The sequence below is a fragment of the Phoca vitulina genome, unplaced genomic scaffold (assembly GCF_004348235.1).
Source record: "Phoca vitulina isolate PV1807 unplaced genomic scaffold, GSC_HSeal_1.0 scaffold22, whole genome shotgun sequence".
In the NCBI taxonomy this organism is placed as follows: domain Eukaryota; kingdom Metazoa; phylum Chordata; class Mammalia; order Carnivora; family Phocidae; genus Phoca; species Phoca vitulina.
In genome coordinates, this window is record NW_022589725.1 from 31,517,624 (window position 1) to 31,540,649 (window position 23,026).

At 41.0% G+C, this 23,026-nt stretch overlaps 1 protein-coding gene across 1 annotated transcript in view; it reads left to right on the plus strand.

Moving 5' to 3' along the window:
• CFAP61 (cilia and flagella associated protein 61) overlaps nucleotides 1–23,026 on the plus strand; it is a 296,977-nt gene that overhangs the window by 90,327 nt on the left and 183,624 nt on the right. Inside the window, exons 11-13 of the mRNA XM_032420163.1 lie at nucleotides 1,280–1,458; nucleotides 3,218–3,257; nucleotides 5,886–6,025. Of these exons, the coding sequence (XP_032276054.1) occupies nucleotides 1,280–1,458; nucleotides 3,218–3,257; nucleotides 5,886–6,025 (359 nt within the window). The remainder of the gene's footprint in view (nucleotides 1–1,279; nucleotides 1,459–3,217; nucleotides 3,258–5,885; nucleotides 6,026–23,026) is intronic.

A 23,026-nucleotide genomic window follows, 5' to 3' on the forward strand; every position in this document is an offset into this window, starting at 1 on the left:
TCCATTTCAAATGGAGAAACCTCTGTCCTCTCCTCCCACCATGTTCTCCAAATGCCAGAAGCCAGGTCTTTGTATTAGTTTTTTATCACTATGGTAACAAATTACCATGAACTTAGTGGCTTAAAACAACATAAATTTATTCTTATACGGTTCTGGAGGTCAGAAACCCAAACCGGTGCTAAGATCCAGGTGCAGGCAGGACTCTGTTCCTTCTGGAAGCTCTAGGGGAGAATCCCTCCCTTTGCTTTTGCTAGCTTCTGGAAGACACTTGCATTCCTTTGGCATGTGGTACCTTCCTCCATCTTCAAAGCTGGTAGCATTGTATCTTCCAGTCTCTTGACTCTGACCCTCCTGCCTCTTTTTTATAAGAGACCCTTCTGATTATATTGGGCCTACCTAGATAATCCCAGATAATCTCCTTGTCTTAAAATCTTTACTTAATGACCTCTGCAGAGTCCCTCTTGCTCTGTAAAATGCACAGGTCCTGGGGATTGGGCCATGTACAGTTTGGGGGGCCACTGTTCTGCCTATCACAGTCTCCAAGAGATTGAGCACATATTCAGAGACATGGGGGTAAATACCAAAGAAATAAGAAAGTTGAAAGGGCTAGCCAATGGGAAGAGGAATTGAAGGGACAGGGGACTCCTGATGTTCTTTATAAGGTTTTAGTGCTGATATTATTTTAATGTTTGATGTATTACTTTGATTTAAAAGAACTCTGAGAAGGATCTCAGAATGAATCGTTTTCCTCTAACTGAGCTATAACACCTTCTTAGACGCCCCTAAAATGAGCCTGGAAGGTCTAACACTAACTTTCCAGGTGGCTCCCGCCCATTGGACCTCCCTGGGCTCCACCTCACCACCAAACCGCCCGACAGTCCCAAGACCCAAAAATTCTTGTAGCACAAAATCACAGTGAAAACACTTTGGGAGGCAGAGGTATTTTGCTTATGGAATTGATAGGTATATAGTACTACCACACTCTAACTTCTCCCCAGCGTTGCAGTTGAAATATGGATCCTATGTGAAAGACCAACGGAAACCATTCGTTTTCTGACCTTCACGTAAGGACTTCTTTCAATCCCTTTATAAATCTTGAATATCTCATTAAGAACATCTCATTAAAACTAGGCCTGGCTCAGGACAATTTGTTTCAGGTGAGACTGTCACATCTGTCCTAGAGAGATCGTATAATGTAGAGATGATGCAACCACTAGCCCATTAAATTGCAGAAAATGAATAGGATTCCCGCTTGGTTCCTCCTGTCTCCTTGCTGTAGGACATAGAAAACCTCAGTCAGCAGTCCACTATGGGTGATACAGATGGCTGTGTCAGCTGTTTGAGCTTGGCATCCATTTCGATGCCCGAGGAGACCAGCGACTTCCGCCCCATCTACAAGGGAGCCTCAGCTGCTTTTTGTATTCAGCTCTTTTGTATTGAGGAGAAATACGAAGCAAGGCAAGTACTGGTTGTCTATCATGGTAAGACTTTTCTTACAGCATTGGTGGCCTCACATTTTAATCTTATAGAGCCCTTGGTTTCCAAACCTGGCCTCACATCCTAATCCCGCTTTTTGTTTTTGTTTTGTTTTGTTTTGTTTTGTTTTTTTAAGCATAGATTTCTGGGCCCCAGTCCCAGAGGTTTCAGTCCATAAAATTTGGGCAAGGGCCACAGAACCAGACTGCCCAGGTTTTGGCTCACCTGTGTAACAGTTGGAGATCTGGAAAATCATCACTTATGTAACCACATGCTGCTCTCCTTTCTCTAAAGTTTGCATTTGGGGGGAGCTTTGGATTTAGGTGATTGCTTGTCTGGAGTCTTTTGGTTGCAAGTATAGAAAATCCAACCCAAACTGGCTTTTAAAAAATGGAATAATTGCCTCATATCGCAAAGGATAAGTCCACTGGTGGGATTGATTTTCAATGTGGCTTGATTCAAGATAACCCCATCAAGTTCCAAGTTTCTCTCTCTGCCTCCTGCCTCTGGTTCCCTGCTGCTGGCTCCTTTCTCAGGGGAGTGTCCCTTCTTGGGGCCAAAGAAATGGACAGTGGGCTCAGGCTCTGTACCAGAAGCTAGTGAGGAGGACTTTGAGCCTGGCTTTCTAGCTAAAGCCCCATCGGGCCTGATCAGACTGTGTGCTCATTCCTGAGCTGATGGTTGGGCCAGACCAGGACATGATGACAGCTTAGTCCTTTGCCTCATGCTCCCCCCACCCAAATTTGGGGCTGGAGCCTTACCCATGTGCAATCTGAGTGGGGCTAGTAGGACACCAAACAACAACCCAGGGAAGTTGCTAGAAGGAGGAGGCATGGTGCCAGACAAAGCCTGGGTACCCACCAGACCACTCAGTCACCCCACTTCCTATCCCCATGTGTTCAGTGCTTGCTGCCATCTATAGTCTGGAAGTGGACCTTTGACCTCGATGCCTAGATTCCACATCTCCTTTGGAATTCCCACCAACTCCACCATTTTATTCACAGAACAATCTGGAAGAGGAAAAGATTGGCTCATTTTGATAGACCGGAAGATTCAGAGTATCCTTTAGATGACCAAGAATGCTGCTGGACATTTCCTTCTTAGAGAATGTATTTAAACATGCTCCCAGTCTCTCAATCTCACTTAGAATCATGTTTTACTTGTACTTTTTTCCTCTTAAGTTTTCAATTTCTTGGGAAATCTTTATTTTACTTATATTGTAGACATCTAAAAAGCCTATAAGCCCTTCTAGATTAGTTGTGTATATTTATTTTCCCCTGTGCATTCAGATATGATTGTGCTTAGAATGTGACTTTTGAATTTTCAGACAGAAATTTGATGATCCATTATGGTTTGCCTGTGACCCTACAACCACAGGTGGTCAGAAAATCTTTTGCATGTAAAAGAGAAAAAGATCAGAATTGCTTATAATATACCCACGTCTCTCTGACAGCTCTAACAAAAAAGGGAGGGATTATGTCACAGAATGACTACTGAGCCTCTTTGAATGCACAGGTTGTTAATTGCTATAATAATGTCTTTAGTTATAGAAAAATACTTTATTAATGAAATATGAAGCTTACGACTTTCTGCAACTTGATTAATGTTCAGCTAGACTTGAATTCCGACTAGTGGTCGGCTACCACTGCTTGACAGGAAGAGAGCCATAAATCTCTTTAAATACATACTGACGCTGCATTTGCTTGCAGATCAGTGACAATGCTTACTGTCTTGTTTACAGGTCACTGGACTTTATGAATTTCGTCTTCAGTCTTTTTCCTGTAAGTACATGTTGAATTTTGAGTAATATAATTGGTTTTGTAAGCTAAAAAAGTTGTAGAAAGGTAAAATGCCATATTCACTGTCCAAGCACGTACATCGCTATGAATGTTGAGGTTTGAATTGCTTCCATGTTCTGAAAATAAGGTTGAATGACATATCATGAACTTTTCAAAATATTGTCATTGCTGGTTCTAATAGTTCCCTTTCAATGTCTAATTTCTTTTAAGGATAGCTTTCACGGTGTTTTGTTAGAATCAAATCATTAATAGAATGCTGGTAGTACATGAAAATTTCAGAAACAACACAAAAGTGGATTAGACCGCCATATTACTTTATAGCTTACACTGGCTCAGAGAATTCTGAAACCATTAGATTGCTTTTCTGAGAGTAGGAAAGTAGGAATTTATGGCTGATTTTCTGGTTGGCGTCACCTGACACAGTGCCTGACGTGGGGTAAGCACTCAACCCACTATGACAGGTTTGGTGGATGGGCCTCAGGCAAACAGACCAGTGCAAACAACATCCTCCATTCCTGTCCTCTGCCTTCATTTTTGGATCATTGTTGTCAAGGGATAGAGATTCTAATCAATTTCTCACTTTATTGGAGGGAAGAAAGTGGGGAAGGAAGATGACTGAGGAAAAAATGGATTTTTATAAAGATGTTTTCCCTGCCTTGCCTATCACTTAAGGCAAGTCAATAACTAGACTTCTTCAGTTGGCTAATTACAAGAAAAATATCTATTGTCTTATTTTTCCTGATACTCTTTCTACTGAGGCAAAAACCAAATATGGTTTAATTATGTTTCCTGAAGCCTATGTGATCATAGGTTGTATTTCCTCATTTTGTTAATATAATGAAGCCTTGTAGTAATGTTCTCCATATTTCTCGTAACATTTTTGGGATTAATTTTAAGGCATTTTGAAGCTCACAAAGCAATGTAGATTATCCTAAGGTAGGCCTTACAAAGCCAGTTTCCCTCAGAGATGCCCCAAAGTAATTTCCCTACATTTAAATTCACTCCTACTTTGAAGTCCATGTAAAGGCAGATCTTCAACATTACAAAACCATGCTGGCTTTAAAAAGGTAAAAGACATTTTTATGGTTTAATTCTATTTTATTTCAGGATATGCAGAGAGAGGAACAAAATACTTTATAATTCATCCTTAAATCCTTCAAATCTAAGTCAAAGCAATTCATTATAGTCTTCCTCCTCCCAGAGGAAGCCCCCTGAGACTTGGCACCCATTCCTTATTTTCAGCTTGAGTATTTCAACAACTTGACTTTCAAGTTCCCCAAAAGGAGCTGTGTTATTTTGCTAGAAAGAAGGAAGATAAGGTCAAACAATGATTCACTCCTTTGGTTTGCACAAACGTCCCCAGGGTTTTGGATTACCACAAGTAATGCCTTCACAGGGTTCAGGAGGAGGCGAGATCCCAAAGGGACAAATTAGCTCTGGGAGGAGCAGGCCACTCCTGCAGGCACCTGGCAGAGGGTCAAGTGGGATGTGTGGAACACAGATGGTCTAGGACAGCTCTGTCCAATAGACAACAAATTCGAGCCACATAAGTAATCTAAATATTCTAGCAGCCACATTAAAAAAAAAAAGCAAAAAAGATGCAGGTGAAATCAATTTTAATAATATATTTTATTTAACTGAATATGCCCCAAATTTAATCATTTTCACATGTAATCAGTATGAAAAACTATTGAGATATTTTACAGTCTTTTCTCCAGTGTTTGAAATCTAAAATGTATTATTACACCTGTGGCACATTTCAATACAAACACTACATTTTCATCAGAAATACTTGATCTGCGTTTAGATTTCGTAAGATTGACAGTTGCATAAGTAGATTCATATACCCAAGTTGTTCCAACATACATAAAGCTTTTCCAATAACTGAATTGAGTATCAGTTTTTTAATTTAATTAAATTATTTAAAATGAAATAAAATTAAAAACTCAGTTCTCCAGTCACACTAGCCACATTCCCAAATGCCCCGTGTCCGGACATGGCTGCTGGTTCCCATATTGGGCAGTGCAGATCTCAGGGGTAAGTGGCAGTTCTGAGGACATCTGGATCCTCCTATGCCTGCTAACTAAACACACTTCCCAGGTTAAACACATCCTTAGATCTGTTCACCTGAATGGGATCACGTCATGATAGAATACAGACGTCCATTCATGTATAATACAGGATTTTAAAGAAGAAAAGGCCCGGATCACCACCTCTCATCTCAGAGGAGGGGGCCGGGGCTGGTGCTCTATCACTTAGCAAGCCTAGGGCTGACACCCATGCCGCCTCATTGCCTCCAGGGTGCAAGCGAATTTGCCAGCACAAAGGACCTTACTCTCAAAACTGACTTCCACAAAAGAGCTATGCGAATGGGTCCCATGGTTTACAATATTCATTTATTTAGGTTTCAGCCAGACTTGCAGAGATTTTCTCAGTATGCCTGCATTCCTTATCCTCTTGAATTTCATATGATTACTTTCCAAATTATAGGAAAGCTGTCCTTTACACATTTTACCCCCTATTTTCTGTACTGTTTTACAGCAGGAATTTGTTTAGTGATGAATGGTTTCTGATTCTTTTCCTGTGTGTCCTGATCACCAATCCTGTTAGGACAAGAACTTCTGCATCATTTCTCTGCCGCACCTTACCCCTGAGTTTGCCCTCATCCAGAACTTCGTGAAGATTGTCCCCTTCCACAACTGTACGCTGGAGCAGGATCTCTATGTCTTCCATCGGGCTGGATTGCTCAAGTAAGTGGGCGTACGTTTGGCCAAAAGACAGTCCATGAAATTAACCAAAGAGAATGGAACAAGGAGCTTGGTACCATTTTAACTTAATGATTTCTTTTAAAAATTGTTTTACTGGTGGAGGGCTTGATCAAGTGATTTTAACCTATTGGTTAGGGAAAAAGTCATATTAAGAGTTACCTGTCCAGTCAGACATTTTATTGTCGATAAAAGACCATTTGATACCAAAATAGAAAAACTGACCAAAAAAATAAAATGGCCAGACTGTTTGCATATGAAGAAAAACAAACAAACAAAAAATAATTGATATTTAAAAATCTTCAAACTTATTCATCAGGGGAAAGGAAACCCAGATAAGAATGAGACATCATTTTTGATCAATTGACAAGATCTAAAATAGAGAAGCATTCAGTTCTAATGAAACAATGTAGCAGTGGTCAGAATGTAATTGACATGAAATTTCCAAGGACAATTTGGCCAGAATGCTGCAGTGGTTCATATCCTTCAATTCTTTAATTCCACTCCTAGAAATATATCCTAAAAACTGGTTGCAGAGATGCAAACAAAAATTTATATATAAGGATTAAAGATATTGGAAATTCTCTAAATGCCTAATAATAGGAGAATGTTTAAATACTTATATGAAGTATAAGTATGAAGGAATTATAACTCTGTTTGCAATTCATTTAAAGAATTATTAATGAATGAAAAATGCTCAGAATGTAATGCTAGGCTCATACCAGTATATAAAACAGCATTTAAATATGACCTAAATCTCTAAAGAAAGAAAAAACATGAATAAACTGGAGTAAAGGGGGACATGCTGATGTGATACTATGCTATGCCATCCAACCCTTCTTGTTCAGGACTAAAGAACTCACTTTCTAACTGTGGGATGTGTGAGCACCAACAGCTTGAAGCTGGGTCCCTCTTGAAAGAGATCGCACCGGACTGAAGAGAATGGCTTTGCCCAAGTTTGCCCCTCCTTACAGGGGTGGAGGATCCTAAGAGCTCACCTCAATAAATCCCAGCCTGTAGAGCTCTGTGTGAGGCTACCTCCCACAGGGAACCTGGCCTGCAACGCTAGAGGGGGTCAATGGTTGCCCCTGGGCGGTACTAGGAATATCTGGGATGATTTTTAATTCCCTTCTTTATATTGCCTAAAATTTGGAATTCTACACCCAGCTTGCATACTGCCTAGGATTCTTGTGCGGGCAAGTAGTAGAAACCCATCCAATTGGCTTAAGTAACTGGAGAATTTTTTACCACACAGAGTCAAGTGAAGAATCCAGTCAAGTGAAGAATCCATCCATCCAATCAATGGCGATGCTGGTTTCATAGAGGGTTTAGTTAGTCCTATTTGGTCTGTCTCTTCCAGGTTGACCCTTCTTAGCCCAGTGCTTCCTCTGTGGTTGCAGGATGGCTGAGGTAGCTTTAGACCTTTTATCATTTCAAGTCCAATGGGAAAAGAGTGATAGGTATGCTTCTTTTCAGAAGCCCCAACACAAAAGTCTATTTGCCTCTCATGGACTCAGATTGTGTCCTGTGCTGACCCATCACTGGACCAGAGGCTGTTGGTTGGCATCATTTAGGGCTGTTCCCAGAGCTCAGGAGTTGGAAGGGTGCATTGCCAGACACAAATCTGGGACCATCGCTGAAGAAACGGGCAGTTGAGCTGCTCCCTACAGCTCTGTTTCAGGACAGGACCATCTTGATCAATAGAAAATGAACAGTATATGTGTGATAGGAATAATGTCAATACTTTGCGTTTTCTATAATTTACCTTTTTTAAGCTAAGGTCTTATACATTCAGTCTTATTCTTTTTTTTTTTTTAATTTTTTTATTGTTATGTTAATCCCCATACATTACATCATTAGTTTTAGATATAGTGTTCCATGATTCATTGTTTGTGCATAACACCCACTGCTCCATGCAGAACGTGCCCTCCTCAATACCCATCACCAGGCTAACCCATCCTCCCACCCCCCTCCCCTCTAGAACCCTGTTTGTTTTTCAGAGTCCGTCGTCTCTCATGGTTCTTCTCCCCCTCCGATTTCCCCCCCTTCATTCTTCCCCTCCTGCTACATTCTTCTTCTTCTTTTTTTCTTTCTTAACATATATTGCATTATTTGTTTCAGAGGTACAGATCTGAGATTCAACAGTCTTGCACAATTCACAGCGCTTACCAGAGCACATGCCCTCCCCAGTGTCCATCACCCAGTCACCCCATCCCTCCCACCCCACCCCCCACTCCAGCAACCCTCAGTTTGTTTCCTGAGATTAAGAATTCCTCATATCAGTGAGGTCATATGATACATGTCTTTCTCTGTTTGACTTATTTCGCTCAGCATAATACCCTCCAGTTCCATCCACGTCATTGCAAATGGCAAGATCTCATTCCTTTTGATGGCTGCATAATATTCCATTGTGTATATATACCACCTCTTCTTTATCCATTCATCTGTCGATGGACATCTTGGCTCTTTCCACAGTTTGGCTATTGTGGACATTGCTGCTATAAACATCGGGATGCACGTACCCTTTCGGGTCCCTACTTTTGTATCTTTGGGGTAAATACCCAGTAGTGCAATTACTGGATCATATGGTAGCTCTATTTTCAACTTTTTGAGGAACCTCCATACTGTTTTCCAGAGTGGCTGCACCAGCTTGCATTCCCACCAACAGTGTAGGAGGGTTCCCCTTTCTCCGCATCCCCGCCAACATCTGTCATTTCCTGACTTGTTAATTTTAGCCATTCTGACTGGTGTGAGGTGGTATCTCATTGAGGTTTTGATTTGGATTTCCCTGATGCCGAGCGATATTGAACACTTTTTCATGTGTCTGTTGGCCATTTGGATGTCTTCTTTGGAAAAATGTCTGTTCATGTCTTCTGCCCATTTCTTGATTGGATCATTTGTTCTTTGAGTGTTGAGTTTGATAAGTTCTTTATAGATTTTGGATACTAGCCCTTTATCTGATATGTCATTTGCAAATATCTTCTCCCATTCTGTCAGTTGTCTTTTGGTTTTGTTGACTGTTTCCTTTGCTTTGCAAAAGCTTTTTACCTTGATGAAGTCCCAATAGTTCATTTTTGCCCTTGCTTCCCTTGCCTTTGGCGATGTTTCTAGGAAGAAGTTGCTGTGGCTGAGGTCGAAGAGGTTGCTGCCTGTGTTCTCCTTTAGGATTTGGACGGACTCCTGTCTCACATTGAGGTCTTTCAACCATTTGGAGTCTATTTTTGTGTGTGGTGTAAGGAAATGGTCCAGTTTCATTCTTCTGCATGTGGCTGTCTAATTTTCCCAACACCATTTGTTGAAGAGACTGTCTTTTTTCCATTGGACATTCTTTCCTGCTTTGTCAAAGATTAGTTGACCGTATAGTTGAGGGTCCATTTCTGGGCTCTCTATTCTGTTCCATTGATCTATGTGTCTGTTTTTGTGCCAGTACCATACTGTCTTGATGATGACAGCTTTGTAGTAGAGCTGGAAGTCTGGAATTGTGATGCCGCCAGCTTTGCTTTTCTTTTTCAACATTCCTCTGGCTATGCGGGGTCTTTTCTGGTTCCATACAAATTTTAGGATTATTTGTTCCATTTCTTTGAAAAAAGTGGATGGTATTTTGATGGGGATTGCATTGAATGTGTAGATTGCTCTAGGTAGCATTGACATCTTCACAATATTTGTTCTTCCAATCCATGAGCATGGAACGTTTTTCCATTTCTTTGTGTCTTCCTCAATTTCTTTCATGAGTATTTTATAGTTTTCTGAGTACAGATCCTTTGCCTCTTTGGTTAGATTTATTCCTAGGTATCTTATGGTTTTGGGTGCAATTGTAAATGGGATCGACTCCTTAATTTCTCTTTCTTCTGACTTGTTGTTAGTGTATAGGAATGCCACTGATTTCTGTGCATTGATTTGATATCCTGCCACTTTACTGAATTCCTGTATGAGTTCTAGCAGTTTTGGGGTGGAGTCTTTGGGATTTTCCACATAAAGTATCATATCCTCTGCAAAGAGTGAGAGTTTGACTTCTTCTTTGCCGGTTTGGATGCCTTTGATTTCTTTTTGTTGTCTGATTGCTGTGGCTAGGACTTCCAATACTATGTTGAATAGCAGTGGTGATAGTGGACATCCCTGCCGCATTCCTGACCTTAGGGGGAAGCTCTCAGTTTTTCCCCATTGAGAATGATATTCACTGTAGGTTTTTCATAGATGGCTTTTATGATATTAAGGTATGTACCCTCTATCCCTATACTCTGAAGAGTTTTGATCAAGAAAGGATGCTGTACTTTGTCAAATGCTTTTTCTGCATCTATTGAGAGGATCATATGATTCTTGTTCTTTCTTTTGTTAATGTATTGTATCACGTTGACTGATTTGCGGATGTTGAACCAACCTTGCAGCCCAGGGATAAATCCCACTTGGTCGTGGTGAATAATCCTTTTAATGTACTGTTGGATCCTATTGGCTAGTATTTTGGTGAGAATTTTTGCATCCATGTTCATCAAGGATATTGGTCTGTAATTCTCCTTTTTGATGGGGTCTTTGTCTGGTTTTGGGATCAAGGTAATGGTGGCCTCATAAAACGAGTTTGGAAGTTTTCCTTCCATTTCTATTTTTTGGAACAGTTTCAGAAGAATAGGTATTAATTCTTCTTGAAATGTTTGGTAGAATTCCCCTGGGAAGCCATCTGGCCCTGGGCTTTTGTGTTTTGGGAGATTTTTGATGACTGCTTCAATTTCCTTAGTGGTTATAGGTCTGTTCAGGTTTTCTATTTCTTCCTGGTTCAGTTTTGGTAGTTGATACATCTCTCGGAATGCATCCCATGCAGTCTTATTCTTACAAGATATCATGGAGTTCATCAAACTGTGCATTTAAAATGGGTGCATTTTATAGAATGTAAATGAGACCTCAGTAAAATTACTGCAAAATCTTACGACAAATGGATTGGTGGAGTAGTTTCAGAGAGCTTTCTCTATAATTGATATATTAGCGTTTTAAGTGAAACTTTGAGAAACATCCTGAATGATCACTTTATGTTTGGGGGCTGGCTAAATGTATTTTGGCATATTCATTCAGAACATTACTATACAGATTTTGAAAAAGTAGAAACAGATCTATGGAATGATGTCTAGGGTGGTGAGAAATGCAAGTAGTCAAACAGTAATAGCAATAGCACTGATAGCTTACATGTATGGAAGGTTTATAGCATTTTGGTCACTTTCTTAATCACTTTCCCTGTATCAATACGTGCAGTGACCTTATTAGCTAGGTACCATTATAATTATCCACATCTTACAGGTAAGGAAACTGAGACTCAGAGAGGTTAGGTAATTAGTTCAAAGTGACTCAGCAGGATGTGGCAGAGCTCGTATTAGAACTAAGGCAGTTAGGGGCGCCTGGGTGGCTCAGTTGGTTAAGTGTCCAGCTCTTAATTTCAGCTCAGGTCATGATCTCAGGGTCCTGGTATCGAGCCCCGCATGGGGCTCCCTGCTCAGTGCAGAGTTGGCTTGAGATTTTTCTCTCCTTCTCCCTTTGCCCCTCTCCACCCTGCTCTCACAGGCTCTATGTCTCTCTCTCTCTCTCTCTCTAAAAAAAAAAAAGAACTAAGGCAGTTAGCTTCCAGAGTCAACACATCACCACTTCATATATTGCTTCTCTTTACTGTGTTTTCAGGTGAAGCCACTGCAACAGAAAGACCCCAAAACACAGTGGCTTGAGTCAGATAGAAATTCCACCTCTATCACACGGTAGTGCTGACACGAGCGGAAGAGCAGCGTTTTCCCCATGAAGTTGTGCAGGGACCAAAATTCCTTCTCTTACTGCTTCTTCATCTGGTAGAGTAAGGGTGTTTACCTAACATCTGCATAATGAGTCAGGGGTCTGTGGATTTGGATGGAAAGAAAAACTCCATCTTTATTTTACTAAGCTCTAATTGAAATTTAGCATGTGCTTCCACTGTGAATGGAGGCAACATGCCTCAGAAGTGTTCCCGAAGCCACGACTTTGTAACCAGTAGAAATCATGGATATTTTCATATCATGTTACAGTTGTTCCAGATGTCTCAAAATATGTATGCTCATCCTACTTTGAAATTTCCCTAAATTTATTCTAACCAGAACTTGTTACTTAATGCATTAATTAGGAGGCATAGATATTACTAAAACACACATTTTAAAACATTTTGTAACTTATTTCAATATAATTCATTGTCTTTTATTTTACACATTTAAAAACATTAGTCTGAGCAGGGGCCCTAGCATCACCAGACTGCCAGAGGGGTCCATGGCACACAAAATTTCTAGACCACGGCCAGAGTGGGCTCTTTTCCTTCTCATGCTTCGAGCTGGCTCAGAGCATGGCCACATTTCAGCCCATGGAGAAGGGTAGGAAGAGAAAGGAAGAAGCACTTCCCTTTTATGGAACTTACATCACTTCTGTGCATAGTCTGTGGTCAGGAAGTTGGTTGCATAGCGGAGGGTATGTCACTGATAGGTTGGTGTGTGCCCAAAGTTGGTTCTGTTATTAAAAAGGAGAAGGGGGGAAAGGATACTGTAGACACATCACATCTAGTTTTTATCTTGCATATATATAGAAGTTCTAGAAAGGTACACAGGACTTTATTAACTTTATTAACCTTGGGTACACAGGACTTCATTAACCTGAGGAGAAGGGGGGGTATAGCTGGCAACTTATTTTAGCTTTATGTTTATCAGTGCTTTGATTTTGTTTCATTAATGAACTTTTTGGAGCAGTTTTAGGTTTATAGCAACTGAGAAGAAAGTACAGGGGTTCCTATTTACCTCTGTCCCCCCTCCCACCCACAGATTCTCCCTCAGTTTACATCCCACAGCAGAGTTATGCCATTTGTTACCATTGATGAACCTATATCGACTCATCGGGGGTTTAGTCTTTCTGTTGTGCATTTTGTGGGTTTTGACAAATGCATAAAGACATGGATCCACTATTTTAGTATCCTACAGAGTAGATTCTAAAAATCCTCTGTGCTCTACCTCTTTCGTCCCTCTCTCCTTCCCCACAACCCCTGGTAACCACTGATCTTTTTTAAAGTTTTGTCTCCAGTTTTGCCTTTTCTAGAATGTTCTATAGTTGGAATCATACAGTATGTAGCCTTTACAGATTGACCTTTTTCACTTAGTAATACACATTTTAAAGTTCCTCTATGGCTTGATAGTTCATTTCTTTTTGGCGCTGAGTAATATTCCATTGTCTGGGTGTAGCATAATTTATCTGTCCGCTCATTGAAAAGCATCTTGGTTACTTTTAATGGCAATTATGAATAAAGCTTCTATAAACATTTGTGTGCAGGATTTTGTGTGGGTGTAAGTTTTCAGCTCATTTGAGTATATACCAAGGAGCACAAGTTTGGGTCATATGGTAGGAGTGTTTAGTTTTTTGTCTTGTTTTTTTCTTTTTTAAAGATTTTATTTATTTATTTGAGAGAGAGAGAGAGCACACACAGAGGGAGAGGGAGAGGAAGAAGCAGGCTCTCCGCTGAGCAGGGCGCCCGATGCGGGACTCGATCCCAGGACCCTGGGATCATGACCTGAGCCGAAAGCAGACGTTTAACCGACTGAGCCACCCAGGTACCCAAGAGTGTTTAGTTTTATATAAACCTCCAAACTGTCTTCCAAAGTGGCTGTACCATTCTGCAATCCCACCAGCAAAGAATGAGAGTTCCTGTTGCTCCACATCTCCACCAGCATTGGTACTGTCAGTGTCTTGAATTTCTGCCATTCTAATAGGTGTGTAGTGTTATCTTGTTGGTTTGATTTGTAATTCCATAATGATGTATGGTATTGAGCATCTTTTCATATGCTGTTTGCCATTTGTATGTTTACTTTGGTAACATATCTGTTCAGATCTTTTACGCATTTTTAAATTGGGATGTTCATTTTGGTTTGATTTTTACAAAATCATGGGTATGCATTACGTCTATCAGAGAAAATCTAGTTATTTTTGTATATACTGATATTTAAAATTTTTATTATGACTCAAGTAGAACTTTTATTAAAATGTATTTTACACTGTCTGCATTATTAAGTAGAGTGTGTTGGTGACATTTTCTTATGACCTGGGATTCTCTTTATGAATAAATACACACTGGAAATGGAGAGCAACCAGATGACTTGGGATCAGGAATGGGTCATGGGTCTGGCTGTAGTAGTGGCCTTGTTCTTAGTGGCTTCATTACTTAATTCCTATTCTTTTCTCTCTCTCTCTGTTTACTATGACTTATTTTGCTTTTATTAAAAATTAAATTTATTTTTTTTTAAATAATGAGATTTTTCAACACTTGTCTGGGAATTAGTCCTGGTTGCAGCAAGGCCCTTGTTTCTCCTTATACTTTGTTCCCATTTGCAGTATCAGCTTCATTTTTTAAAAAATTTCATTTATTTGTCAGAGAGAGAGAGAGAGAGAGGAGAGCACAAGCAGGGGGAATGGCAGGCAGAGGGAGAAGCAGACTCCTGCTGAGCAAGGAGCCCGATGCGGGACTTGATCCCAGGACTCTGGGATCATGACCTGAGCTGAAGGCAGACGCTTAACTGACTGAGCCACCCAGGCGTCCCTCAGCTTCATTTTTTTTATCACTCACGTATAAAGTTGGTGCAAATCATGTACACCTGGTTTCCTTTCTGGAAAATTAAAGTCTCACATGCCAAGGTAGTTTTTGCACCCTTAGAAAAACATGATCTTTTGTCACTGTTTCCATCTGAGCCCTCATCAAGAACCTTCCTCTGTTCCTCTGGGAGTTTTGTGGCCAACCAGCTACCACTCTGCACCTCTTCTCAGCTTGTCCATGCATGTAGCTCCTTTCTGCTGTTCTTCTGGTTCCCATACCCCTTTCCGTGTAAGAACCTGCTCCTGCTTGTGTGGGGAAGAAATCCCTCAAAACCCACATGTGTGTCACCACCACCATGTCCCTTTTGTGGACATGGCAGCAGGCCACTGTTTTCTAGAGAAAGCTTAGATCGTTTATTTTTATTTTTTAATTTTAACTGTAATTCCAAATAGTTAACATATAGCGTCATATTAGTTTCAGGTGTACAATATAGTGATTCAACACGTCATACATCACCCAGTGCTCATCACAAGTGTACTCCTTAATCCCCATCAACTATTTTCCCCCTCCCCACCTCCCCTCTGGTAACCATCAGCATGTTCTCTATAGTTAAGAGTCTGTTTCTTGGTTTGTTTCTCTCTCTCTCTTTTTTTCCTTTCCTCATTTGTTTCTTAAATTCCACATGAGTGAAATCATATGGTATTTGTCTTTCTCTTACTGACTTGTTTTGCTTAGAGTTATACTCTCTGGCTCCATCCCTGTTGTTGCAAATGGCAAGATTTCATTCTTTTTTATGGCTGAGTAATATTCTATTGTATACCACATCTTCTTTATCCATTCATTAATTGATGGGCACTTGGGTTTCTTCCAAGTTTGGCGATTGTAAATAATACTAGTATAAACATCGGGGTGCATGTATCCCTTTGAATTAGTGTTTTTGTATTCTTTGGGTAAATGCCCAGTAGTGCAATTACTGGGTTGTAGGGTAGGTTTATTTTTAATTTTTTGAGGCACCTCCATACTGTTTTCCACAGTAGCTGCACCGGTTTGCATTCCCACCAACAGTGTAGGAGGGTTCCCCTTTCTCCACATCCTTGCCAACACCTGTTGTTTTTTGTGTTATTGATTTTAGCCATTTAGGTCTTTTCTTTAATTCTTTATTTTAACTAAATTGTAAGCACAAAGAGCTTTTTAGAGAAATCACACATTTAATGTTAGATGCGGTAGTTTTGCCTGTCAGGACTGCTCAGCTTCTACAGGGAATATGACCTCGAGAACTGCCTTCTTCCCTCTGCTTTTTAAATTTTTTTAATTGTTATTATTATTTATTTATTTTTTTTAGAGAGAGAGAGAGAAAGAGCGTGTGCAAACACGTGCAGGCACATGCGAGCACGTGTGGGCAGGCAAGTGGGTGGGGCAGGGAGGGGCAAAAGGAGAGAGAGAATCTTAAGCAGACTCCATGCTGAGTGCAGAGCCTGATGCGGGGCTCCATCCCATGACCCTGAGATCATGACCTGCTGAAATCAGGTCGAAATCAGCTGAAATCAAGAGTCGGATGCTTAACTGACTTAGCCACCCAGGCATCCCCATCCCTCTGCTCTTTTTAAAAAACCCTGTACTCGGGGCAAGTGGCTGACTTAGTCAGTAGAGCATGTGACTCTTGATCTTAGGGTTGTGAGTTCAAGTCCTATGCTGGGCCTAGAGCTTACTTTAAAAACATAAAACCTGAAAGCAACCAGGATGTCCTTCAACAGAATGTATTAAAAAAAAATCCTGTAGGGACACCTGGGTGGCTCAGTAGGTTAAGCGTCTGCCTTCACCTCAAGTCATGATCCCAGAGTCCTGGGATGGAGCCCCGCATTGGGCTCCCTGCTCAGCGGGGAGCCTGCTTCTCCCTCTGCCGCTCCCCCTGCTTGTGCGCTCTTTCTCTCTCAAATAAATAAATAAAATCTTAAGAAACAAACAAACAAACCTGTAGCCCCTTCAGGCAGCTGAGTTTGGCTGGCTGAGAAGGAGGCCAGCTGACCTGAAGGTGTTTCTACAAAAATGTGAAGGAAAGACGAACTCACACTCTTCCATCCCAGAGATATTTGGATTTTTAAAACATGATTGGTGTTAAAGAAGGAGTTCGGAGGAATTTCATATCTTCCAAAATGAAGTTCAGAGATGTGAGTGTGGGAGTGACCTCCCAGAAGTCCAGCGGTCACCTTTCATTGACCCCTGGCGTCAGTTTGCCTGAGGCGACACTGCCTTGACAGGGCCTCCCTTTTCTGCCCCTGTGTCCCCCGAGTATTCTCTCAAGGTTCCAGGATGTTTTCGTAGTCACTCCCGCGCGTTGACACCTGCATCTCAGCCAGGAGGGCAGGAACGCGTCCCTCTTACCTGTGACAGGCACACTGGGCTTTTAGTAAGTAAGGACTTACAAGGGTGTGTTTGTCCCTGTTGTCAAGGAAGACCATACGTGGGTGGCTGGCATGGACATGGCATCTAGCATCTTCCCTCACCTCCTCCCCCACGGCACATGGCTTCCCTCTCAAGTTTACCTGCATTTACTCCAGGAGAACTCGGTATTTCATATGCTGTTCAGTTCTACTCCAGGCATGGTCCACGGGTCAGCAGCAGCAGCCCTCGAGAACTTGCTCAAATGCAGAATCTCAGGCCCTGCCCCAGGCCTCCTGACTGGGTTTGCCTGGGACTCTGTGTTGTTAACAAGCGCACCACTTGGTTTTTATGCACATTAAAGTTTGAGAAGTGCTGGAGGCGCTTCTGTTTTCTATGAGTACAGCTTCCCCCATGATCCAAAAGTAAATTGTTCCTATGAAACATCTCATACACCAAAACTGCATCTGGGAAATGGAGAGTATCCCCTGCTTTCTGGAAGTTCCCATTACCTCCACTTCACTTTCCTGAAAGACCAACATTAGTCTGATAATGGCTTTCTTTGTAAAAAAGTGAAGATCTTCAGATTTCTTTCTGTTAGCAAAAATGAAGTGGAGGATCCCTGTATATCATTTGTAGGAAAGGATAGTGATTCTATCTCCTCTCCAGATTCAGATTTTCTAGAACCATGTAAGCCACATCAACTTTAAACCTTTTGTTATCTGGTAATTTCTGGTTCTATTGAGGTTTGGAGGCCTTTTCGGATTGCGTAAATAGACCCTTGGGCTAGGTCTTATAAGAATACATGAACTATGACAGTCTTAGGGATTTTTGTCTACTTACACCAACTAATGTTCATTTCTCTTCTCTCTTTCTAATTCTTGTCTTTTCATACACACCCTCCCCTTAACCTGAGTTTTCCTAAAACCATCTTTTCAGATTTCAAAACAGATGATCAGTGGGAATGCTTTCAGCTGGAAATGAAAGAAAACCCAACTCAAAATGGCTTCAGCCATAGGGCGTTTATTGGCTCAGGTAACTGGGAGGCCTGCAGACAGGCCGGGCTTTAGGGTTTGAATCTCTGGGGTTTGGATTTCTTCCCCTTTTCCACTCTGCTTTTCCTGGTGTCAGCTCCAGCCCGAAGCTGGCTTCCATCCCATTGGCAGAATGGCTGCTGCAGTTCTGGGCCGACACCCCAGCACGCTGCAGAGAGGGAGGGAGCTGGCTGCAGGCAAGTGCTTGCTTTCCCAGAGGCCCCAGCACGCCTCCTCCATTCATCCAGTACCTCATGTGGACTGTGCGGTGGGTGCCAGCCCCCATTCCAGGTTCCGGGCAAGCAGAAGGGACTCAAACAGACAAAAATCCTCGCCCTCATGGGGCCTGCATTCTAGTTAGAGGAGAAAGACATACATAAAGGGAAGAGAGAAAATACACAGTGTCTAAGTGATGAGAGTGAATGCGCAGAATAACGCAGATCAGGGAAAGAAGACTCGCTGGGCTCTGCGGTGTGGAGGTAAGGCCTCTTGGGGAATGAGGTGAGGGGGGAGCCATGTGGGCACAGGTCCTCGACACCTACTCTTTTTATACCATGGTTTTAGAGTATGTTGTGTTCTTCCATTTTTTGCTTCACTTCTCTTGACATTTGGGATGGATTGTTCTTGCTCTGAAGTTTGGTTACTTTAAATTTCATGACCTCATGTTCTGGTCTCCCACCCAATCTCGTTCTTCCCTTGGGAAATTATATTTGTGTCTGTCATCTGCCCTCTGGCCATGCTGGTGAGCCCTGGAACAAATCATTCATTCAATTGTTAGCGGTGCTTACCTCTTCTGTCAACAAATTCCATGCCAAGGTTCCCTATCATTTCACTTTTGACTTTGAAAAGAGAACATAATATTTATGTTAACTTTCCTTTAAATGTATATACACTAAATGCTTTTTAACACTTCTTACTTGATATAGTGATTTCTAGGAGGTTTCCAAATGTAATATGAGGTTAGAATATGGTATAAATGATTTTCTCCTTTTGCTCGTGCTTGCCCATTCTTAGCCTTCATACAGGCTTTTTCTTCCTCTTGTTTATTCATGAGTGGTGGACACATTTGGATGAACTTGCCACTCATTCCATCTTCCTGCCCTTCCAAACCATGTTTTTCTGAAATTTGCCATTTTTAATTTGGGGGAATATGTTTCAAACTTATTTATTGTACTAGAAATTATTTTCTACGAATAAGTATTTACTGCTAAAATAAATCATACCACTAATTGTCAACTTTGCTCATAAATGAAAATGCCTCTAGGTGGTTGACTTTTAAATGATTCATCACCTCAGCATTTTTCTTTTATTTGCTTCTCTATGGGTGACTCTGTTGTGCCTGGTTGTCATTTCTTCTAGGATGTCACTGTTTCGGGCCCATGTATCATCAACAGTGTTTTAGTGATATCAGTCCTGGTGCTTTTAATCAGCTTCCTTGAATAGAACCTAACAGAAAACTTTATTTTGTGGTTATTGTTTTGTTTTGTTGACTGGTTGGTTTAAACTGAAATACTGATGACTGTCAAGTTGTTTTATGTTTCTATTACATAGATTACTCCTTTGGATTTCAGAAAGACTCAATTTACTTTTTCTTCTTTCTATCATTTTGATTTCATTTACTGGCATCATAAAGTTGCCCTATATTCTGCAAGGCTCCATCCATGCACAAATACTCTTGTAGGTGTCTAAAACCATTCATTCAATTTGAGGTTGAAAAATTAACTGTTAAATCTTTTTCCTTCTACTTTTATATATGATTTTCTATTTTGTTATGTGTACAGTCTAATTAAGTACTATAAATTCTGATCTTTGAGATCAGAGTCTGCCAAAAATGGGACAAGAAGAAAAACTCACTGGGAAGCAGGCCCAGGGCTGCCAAACTTTCAAGACCCAAGAAGGAACCAGTGGGCCGGGGCTTCACCATTTCTTCATGGAGAGGTGACATTTCTCAGGGAATCATGGGTTTGGGCATTCAGGTACATCAGAGAGAGAAAGTGTAAAGAGAGAGGTGACTTGGGAGCCTCTCTTGGGACTTGAAGGCCTATGGGGAGGGGTTAAGAAACAAGATAGCCCCATGCAGGACTCCCTCAGGAGACTGGATGGAGGAAGCCATGTGAATGGATAAGGAGAACCCCAGCTGATCTGTCTCTCTGATTCAAGGTGGCCTTAAAACCAGGCCCAAACCTTAGCAAAAGAATAAACTATCCTGGTTATTGAATATAAGTTCACTTCCAGGAAGGCTGGGCAAGATGACATGCAGAACAGGTGGCGGGAGGTAGGAGTTCTCCTTCCTGGTTATACACCATGAGACAGAAGGAAGGGGCCTAGCATAAAGGTGATAATGAAAAAATGAAGATCAGAAACTCCTTGTTTGAGACTTGTGAAGAGGTGAAAGTAGGCCCACATTTAGATACCTCCGGTGGATCCACCATCTTTTGCAGTCCCACTGGGCCTAATTCTGACATGTAAACATAAACATAGACTTTGTCTTTTTGGATATTTATTTAGCCCATTAAAAGCTCATTCCACAGAAGGTCTTGGTATCATTTTATAAACCCTCAATGAATTTTCTTTTTTTTTAAAATATATTTATTTATTTATTTATTTATTTATTTATTTGACAGAGAGAGAGGGAGAGAGACAGCAAGAGAGGGAACACAAGCAGGGGGAGTGGGAGAGGGAGAAGCAGGCTTCCTGCAGAGCAGGGAGCCCAATGTGGGGCTCGATCCCAGGATCCTGGGATCATGACCCGAGCCGAAGGCAGTCGCTTAACCAACTAAGCCACCCAGGTGCCCTGAATTTTCTTAATCTTTAGATTTATCTGAAAATATGGCAAGAAATAAAGATAGCTGCTCCCTAATTCAACAATAATACAATCCCCTTTTGGTGTGTGCATGTGCGTGTGTGTGTGTGTAGGACATCCATATATATTTTAAGATAATTTCATTTTAGTTAAGGATCACGCATACTGAGAATAAAATACTAAGCATCCTTACAACTTTGTTTTGAAGTTGTTTTATTTTTCAAAGGGTTTTCTGTAACTGAAACATAGGCTGAGTTCTCCACAACTCCTGGTCCATTTCTAACCTCATATATATCATTTAAAACTTTAAGGAATTTCAAAATTATTCCTCGGAAGATGGTTCTGGAACCAACAGAAGATCAGCTCCATAAAGGCAGGAATTGTGGCCTGTCTTGTTCCCTGATGGATCTCCAACACCCAGAACACACCAGGCATTCAGCAGCTGTTTAATCAGTAGTTCTGATAACTGAATGAACCATTCTCAATAAAGGCACTTTAATAATTGATTTTTAAGGAATACATTTAAATTGAGAATCTAATCATTTTTCACTTTTTCTGGATGCTCCTGTCAATTGCAGTATAAAAGAAATGAGGCCATGTAACTATTGCCACATTTGTATTTTCTGTCTCTTGGCCACAGGTCCCCATTCTCTCATTCCAGGTAAAGGCAAAACTAACAAGCTGCCATCCCTAGCATTTGATATGTAAGCAATCATATCCACACTGGCCATTTGCCTCAAAGCCCCGGGTGAAAAAGTCACCCATGGAATAAACCTACATTTGGCTTTCTAAGTTAAGCAAGGAACAATGGAAAAATTGTTCTCAGAGTCAAACACTAGGCAACAGAGAGCAGCCTTGTCCAAAAGAAATACAGGGTGAGCCACATATGTAATTTTAAATGTTCTGATTAATTAGAACATTAAAAAGTGGGTGCAATTAATTGTAATATTTTATTTAACCCCTAATATCCAAAATATTATTGTTTCAATGCGTTATCGCTATAAAAAGTATCCGTAAGATACTTTACATTCTTTTTTTGTACCAAGTCTTCAGAATTCAGTGGGTATATTACACATACAGCACATCTCAATTCAGAGATGCCACCTGTTAATTGCTCAGTAGCCACGTGCGGCTTGCGGCTCCCATATTGGACTGTGTAGCAAATCTATCTCTATAAATGTGCCTATTCTGGACATCTCATATAAATGGAATTATACAATATATGGCCTTTGAGATGTGGCTTCTTTCACTTAGCATAACATTTTCAAGGTTCCTCCATGTTGTGGCTGTGTCAGTACTTCGTTTCTTTCTGTGGCTGGATTATACTTCCATTGTGGATAGACCACATTTTGTTTATCCATTCAGAAGTTGATAGACATTTGGGTTCTTTCCACCTTTGGGGCTATTGTGAATAATGCTGCTATGAACATTCAAGTACAAGGTTTTGTGTGGACATATGTTCTTAATTTCCTTGGGTATTTTCCTAGTATTTTTGTGGTCTTGTTTTTGCATTTAGAGCTTTAATCCTTCTGAATTAGATCTTGGCATAAGGTGGCCATATCAGAACAGAGTTCTTACCCTTCACTTAAAAATTGCTCATAACATTTATATTATTAAGGTGATATTAATTGATCATCTTTATACCAGTTAATTATAGATGTAGATTGTTCTTTGCAAATATGCTACTTTGTTCATAGTATGGAAGCATGCATTAAAATTTAAGCATAAGATATTCACTATAATTGAAGGCTAAGTAGGTTAGAATATTTCACTTCATTAATGGTAGGAGGAACAGCACTCTCCTATTTAGTAATAACACCCTAATGACTGGGAGTGTTCAGTGCAAGGCCAGCTGCATAATAGGCAATGTGGGACTCCAGTGTAAAATGACAAAGTCATCTTCCCATGGGCTTACCACTCCAATCCGAGGCAAATAGGCATTCTCCAACGGCTTGCAACCTCTGTACTAAATACTGGATTTGGGAGTAGGCAAGAGATCCACACTGAGCTGCCAGCTGAATACCCCTTGGCACTGCCTGCCCTGGGTGGGGATGGCCACTAGTTTGTTCTGACTAGGGACTCCATGGGGCATGTATGTGGTCCTTGACCTTTCCCATGCCTGTGTCCAGGACCTCATGAAGGTAGAACATAATGGCTGAACATGGTCCTCCCCCCACCAATGCAACCCAGTTGTCACCTCTGGC